Source organism: Cherax quadricarinatus, chromosome 8 (genome assembly GCF_038502225.1).
Source record: "Cherax quadricarinatus isolate ZL_2023a chromosome 8, ASM3850222v1, whole genome shotgun sequence".
Lineage (NCBI taxonomy): Eukaryota > Metazoa > Arthropoda > Malacostraca > Decapoda > Parastacidae > Cherax > Cherax quadricarinatus.
This window is the reverse complement of record NC_091299.1, coordinates 23,754,839-23,760,838: the sequence shown is the minus strand read 5'-3', so window position 1 is coordinate 23,760,838 and position 6,000 is coordinate 23,754,839. Positions and strand designations below refer to the sequence as shown.

General features: G+C 38.0%; 1 protein-coding gene across 14 annotated transcripts in view; it reads right to left on the bottom strand.

Annotated features, from left to right (window-relative positions):
- LOC128685474 (serine-rich adhesin for platelets) overlaps nucleotides 1-6,000 on the bottom strand; it is a 316,490-nt gene that overhangs the window by 73,252 nt on the left and 237,238 nt on the right. For 13 of the 14 annotated variants that reach the window (XM_070082944.1, XM_070082945.1, XM_070082947.1 and 10 more), the window contains 3 exons: nucleotides 3,572-3,875; nucleotides 2,557-2,658; nucleotides 24-149 (listed from right to left, as the gene is read on the bottom strand). In XM_070082944.1, coding sequence (XP_069939045.1) covers nucleotides 24-149; nucleotides 2,557-2,658; nucleotides 3,572-3,875 — 532 coding nt within the window. The remainder of the gene's footprint in view (nucleotides 1-23; nucleotides 150-2,556; nucleotides 2,659-3,571; nucleotides 3,876-6,000) is intronic. The other variant, XM_070082952.1, reaches the window with a different exon arrangement.

Genomic DNA, 6,000 nt, shown 5'->3' with positions numbered 1-6,000 from the left:
TTACCATATATTAAATTACATACATAAGAACTGTCAGAAAAGTCTTATTTAGGATGAGATCTCCACATAGGAAAATGTGAAGACACTTCTTTAGATACAGTGGACCCCCGGTTATCAGCCATAATCCATTCCAGAAGGTCGGCCGATAACTGAAATGGCCGAAAACCGAATTAATATTTCCCATAAGAATTAATGGAAATACAATTAATCCGTTCCAGACAAAAATATTCACAAAAAATAATTTTTTTAACAATTATGTAAGTATTACATACCTTTATTGAAGGCTAATGCTGGCTTCTGGAAGACAGGGAAGAGGAAAGAGGGAGGAGTTAGTGTTTGGAAGGGGAATCCCCCTCCATAAACACTTTAGGTAGCAAAGCCTTCTCTGGGGTTACCTCCCTTCTTTGTCTTTTAATGCCATTAGGACCAGCTTGAGTGTCACTGGACCCCTGTCTCACAAAATAACTGTCCAGAGTGCTCTGTTTCTGGCATCTCTAAGATTTCCCTGAAGTGGGACAGGGTTTTGTCATTAAACATGTTGTAGATATGGCTTGTTTCAGCTTTGTCAGGGTGGTGTTTCTCTACAAAAGCTTGCACCCTAGTTCATATTGCACACACCTCTTAAATCTCTGAAGAAGGCACCTCCTTCATTCCCTCTTCCTCTTCCTCTGAAGCAAATTCCTCAGCTGCAATCTGTTGCTGTTCAGGTTAAAGCTCTTGCAGCTCTTCAGTGGTTAGCTCTTCTCTGTGGTCCTCCACCAACTCTTCCACATCCTCACCACTCGCATCCAACCCCAGGGACTTCCCCAGTGCCACAATAGAGTCTACAGGGTCGGCAGTGTCAGGGTCAGCCTCAAACCCTTCAAAATCCCTCTCTTGGACACAATCTGGCCACAATTTTCTCTGAGTAGAGTTCAAAGTCCTGGAAGTCACTCCCTCCCAAGCCTTACCTATAAGGCTTATGCAATGGAGGATAGTGAAGCGATTCCTCCAGAACTCTCTTAGGGTCAACTGAGTGTCCGGGGTCACTTCAAAGCACTTTTGAAACACTGCTTTTGTGTAGAGTTTTTTGAAGTTAGAAATGACCTGCTGGTCCATGGGCTGGAGGAGAGGAGTGGTGTTAGGAGGCAAGAACTTCACTTGTATAAAATTGAAGTCCCTAAACACTTGGTCTTCCAAGTCTGGAGGATGTGCAGGAGCATTGTCCAGTACCAGGAGGCACTTGAGTGGCAATTTCTTTTCCTGGAGGTATTTTTTCACACTTGGGCAAAACACATCATTAACCTACTCTTTAAAAATTTGCCTTGTGACCCATGCCTTATGATTAGCTTTCCACATCACACACAATCTATTCTTCATGGCATTGTTTTCTTGAACACTCTGGGATTTTCTGAGTGATACACAAGTAAAAGCTTCACTTTGAAATCCCCACTAGCTTTACCACACAACATAAGAGTAAGCTTGTGTCCTGGCAGTGCCTTTTCCTCCTGGGTAATGTAGGTCCTGTTTGGCTGTTTGCTGTTTGCTGCCTCACCATGCCTTACAACACTGTGTATGCCACTATGCTTTTTAAATCTATTAACCATCCTTCGCTGGCCATAAATTCACAAACTGCAGCACTTGTTCCAGGCATTTTCTTTGCAAGATCCTCATGCAATTGCCTTGCCTTCTCACAAATAATAGACTCCACAACACTGTCTCCCACTAATTCTTTTTCCTTAATCCACAATAATAATAACTTTTCCATCTCTTCCATTATTGGTGGCCTTTGTTTAGCTAGAAAAGTTATTCCTTTTGCAACATTAGCATCTTTGATTTGTTCTTTCTTTGCCAGGATGGATGTAATTGTTGATTTATTCTTGCTGTACATCCTGGCAAGTTCTACCACCTTCATACCACTCTCAAACTTTTCTATCACTTCATGCTTAAATTCCATGGTGTTTCTCACTTTCTTTACCACAGGAACTTTCTTTGGAGCCATGGTTACTTATTTCACAGTTGCACTGCAAAAAAAAACACTAAAAACAATGGAAAACAAGTGAAATGTTTGGATGTATGAGCAGAAGCTTCCTCAGCCACCGAGAGACAAAGCCAAACTGACGCACAAGCGGCCCCAATCGGTAGATGAATGCATCCCAAATGGCTGATAACCAAATTAACGGCTGATAACTGGGCGCCGAAAAACCAACCGATAACCGAGTTGGCCAATAACAGAACCGGCCGATAACCGGGGGTCCACTGTATTACATTAAGAATTGATCTTACAGGAATGACAATGGGTAATGCTTTGAGAGTGAAGGGCTCTTCATCCAGGGAATTGGAGCTACCCTTCCCTTGGGTCAAAGTCAAGCCATAACCTCCCATTCCCCATGCACTGTATAATTTTACTGGTTTAGGGCTTCCCCACAATAATAATTAAAAAAAAAACATTAAAAATGTGAGAAAAGCTAAGATTTTTTATAAAAAATCTAATAATTTTGTTATACCTCTTACAGATCTATACCTAGTGAGATCAAAAAGCATTGAGAATAGAAATAAAAAAATAACAATACATACTTATAGTTGCTTTCTTGCCGAGACAAAGAGCAAGGGGGGGAAAATTCCCCAGCCTCGTCACCCTCTGGTTCTTCCCTTTTAGGACTCCCACTTATACACACACTGAAAAGGGCACATATTATAGTTGTATCAATTGTATGAAACATATCACAATATTTTATTAGTACTGTACAACATTTTGCCTATTGGAGGAAGGGGAAGGTGAAAAGTACCAATAAGATTTCACTACATTGTCTATTTGGGACTAGTTGGTATTATGCCATTATTCAGCAAGTACAATATTTCATAATTGCAAAAGGCTTTTTTTTATCATTATTAACAATCAGCTTTCTACCAAGGAGTTGGAGAGGAATGTAATGGCATTTAGTATTTAATAGGATATGGGGCAGCAGGGTAAGAGCTAGAATGTCTGCTGGAGCTATTATAGAGTAAGTATTAACCCGTAAACGGTCCAAACGTATATATACGTTTTTTCAACATTTGATAGTATGTAAAAAAGTAGATTTTTTTTTTTTGTACATCTGAAAACGTGTAAAAAATTTTGATCTACTTTTTTTTTGTTTGAAAATATTTAAAAAAAACGTAGATCTACTTTTGGAGCACTACGCATGTGAACGTAGATCTGCTTGGACCGTTTACGGGTTAATTAAAGGAGTGTCTGCTGGAGTTATTACAGGGTAAGGGACAGAAGTGTATCTGCTGGGGATTTTACAAGGGTAAGGCACAGAAGAGTGTCTACTGGAGTTATTAAAGGGTAAGGGATAGAAGAGTAACTGCTGGAGTTTTTACAAGGGTAAGGCATAAAAGAGTGTCTGCTGGAGTTAATACAAAGTACAGTATTTATAAAAGCAGCATTTGTATAGAGATAAGTGAAAGGAATAAATGCCAAAGTAGTATTACTTAACATTTAGCCTTGTACATTATATCTGCTTACTATACTAAACTGCAATATAAAAATATGCATATACAGTATATGTTACAAGTAGCTTGAGAAAATATTAAACTGTTGATTTACCTAGCCATCATGTCTGAGGCAAGGTCACGATGTCGAGCCATGGGAGTGTTAGATGACGTGCGACGTAGGGAGGACCTCAGCGGTCTTTGGGGTGCAAGTGGTGAACTGCCAAGGGAAGAAAAGGATGACCGACCTACTTGCATCCTTGATAAACCGTATCCTGCTGACTGTCCATATCCTGAACTCTGCCCATATCCGGAAGACTGCCCATACCCCAATGGCTGCCCATAGCCAGAAGATTGTCCATACCCAGATGACTGTCCATAGCCAGAGGAAGACCCATATCCTGAGCTGCACCCCATCACTGGAATGCCAAAAAAGTTATTAGTTATTTTATAAAACCTGAGTAAATGCTATTTCCATAATAATACTGTACTTGAGATATGTATATGTCACTCTCTTCTATAAGACCAGCAATATGCCACTCTCTTCTATAAAACAAGTAATATGCCACTCTCTCCCATAAAACAAACAATATGCCGCTCTTTTCTATTAAAACCTACTCCGAGTTCTCAATCTAATCAAGTCAAATCAAGTTTATTCTCTATAAAGATTACAATGTGGGGTTTACATATTATAGGAAAGGGCCACTATCACGCATGACTAGGCATTTCGGGTAGACTAAGATTAATTCAAAACTCTATATTGGTATAGATTAAGGAGTACAGTGGAACCTCTACTTGCGAGCACATCCACGTGCGAGGTTTTCCAAACACAAGCAGTCGATGGGTCGATTTTTTGCTTCCATATGCAAGCAAAATTTCCATAAGCGAGCAGACCTCAAGGTAGGTTCCTTGATGCTGGTGAGGGGTTCTTGCTCTTGATCTAGGGAATTGTATCTCATTTGTTTATTGGACTATCTTACTGAAACTTGGGCAATGTATGAAGGAAAGATGCTTCTTAGCCTACATCAAAAATGAAAGAAATCAGAGCATAAATAATGGAGTTCACTTCTCAGCAATCAGCCACCCCTTAGCGGTATTTTCATATGGTTTTTATGGTTGTATTCTCGTTTTTTGGTCTCATTTGACTGAATGGAAGATACATTACAGAAATAGATATGATTTTGATTGCTTTCATAACGAAATGTACCTTGAAACTGAGCTCAACGTAGGAGAAACATTCGATTGCTTGGCTATGTTCAAGAGTAAACACTGTCCATTCCAATATTCAGTCATGAATGGGTTGACATTATTTATACAATTATTGCAATAAAGCATAACAGTAAATATTATATTTTTTGTGTGAATAAAAATTACAAATTATTTATATTGTAATAAGAATAATAATAATAATAATAATCATAATAATAATATGCATGTTAATAATACGTATAAAAATTATAGTATAATAATGTAATACAATAATAATAATATAATACGTATAATAACAATACAGTGGACCCCCGGTTTACGATATTATTTCATTCCAGAAGTATGTTCAGGTGCCAGTACTGACCGAATTTGTTCCCATAAGGAATATTGTGAATTAGATTAGTCCATTTCAGACCCCCAAACATACACATGCAAACGCACTTACATAAATACGTTTACATAATTGGTCGCATTGGGAGCTGATCATAAACCGGGGGTCCACTGTACTACATAATAATAATGTTCTACATAATAATAATAATAATAATAATAATAGACAGCTTCAAAGGGCCATCACTAGATGGCGGTGTTTACCACAACAAAGAGGGAGCGGTTGTGGCCACCTCCACCTGTTACATAATGACATTTTAATCATTCTAGAGTATATATCAGGTTTCTATGTTATTTATATTGTTTATTATTTCATATTGGATGAACTGTGATAAATAAATAAGCCGTAGAGTTGATGACAGCTAAATATTCAAGAAGTATTTTGTCCTGTCTCCAGACAAACACTCGTCAGCCGCCGCCGCTGCCACTTACATAATGACATTTTATTCATTCTAGAGTATATATCAGGTTTCTATGTTATTTATATTGTTTGTTATGTCATATTAGATGAACTGTGATAGATAAATAAGCCGTAGAGTTGATATTAGCGAAATTATTGAAGCACAGAATTCCACTGGAACGGATTAATTGCATTTCAATTAATTTAAATGAGGAAAATTGACTCTGCAAACGAGAAAATCCAGTTGCGAGCAAGGTCATGGAACGGATTAAACTTGCAAGTAGAGATTCCACTGTATACTGGTATTAAGGCTAAGTAACTGCATTACAGTTCTTATATTTAGCAATGTGAATAGTTTTATTTTGGTACAATACATAGTTTCTATTGAAGCTCTTATATTGAAGTATCACAGGCAAACTTATGACTAGTTAAGATTTGTTAGGTAATAGTTGTATTATGTATTTCTATGTTAATAGTCAATTGGGTGAGTGTAGGTGTGAATTGTGGGGAATCACAGATATCGAGGGGAGGTCTAGGTTGTTTTT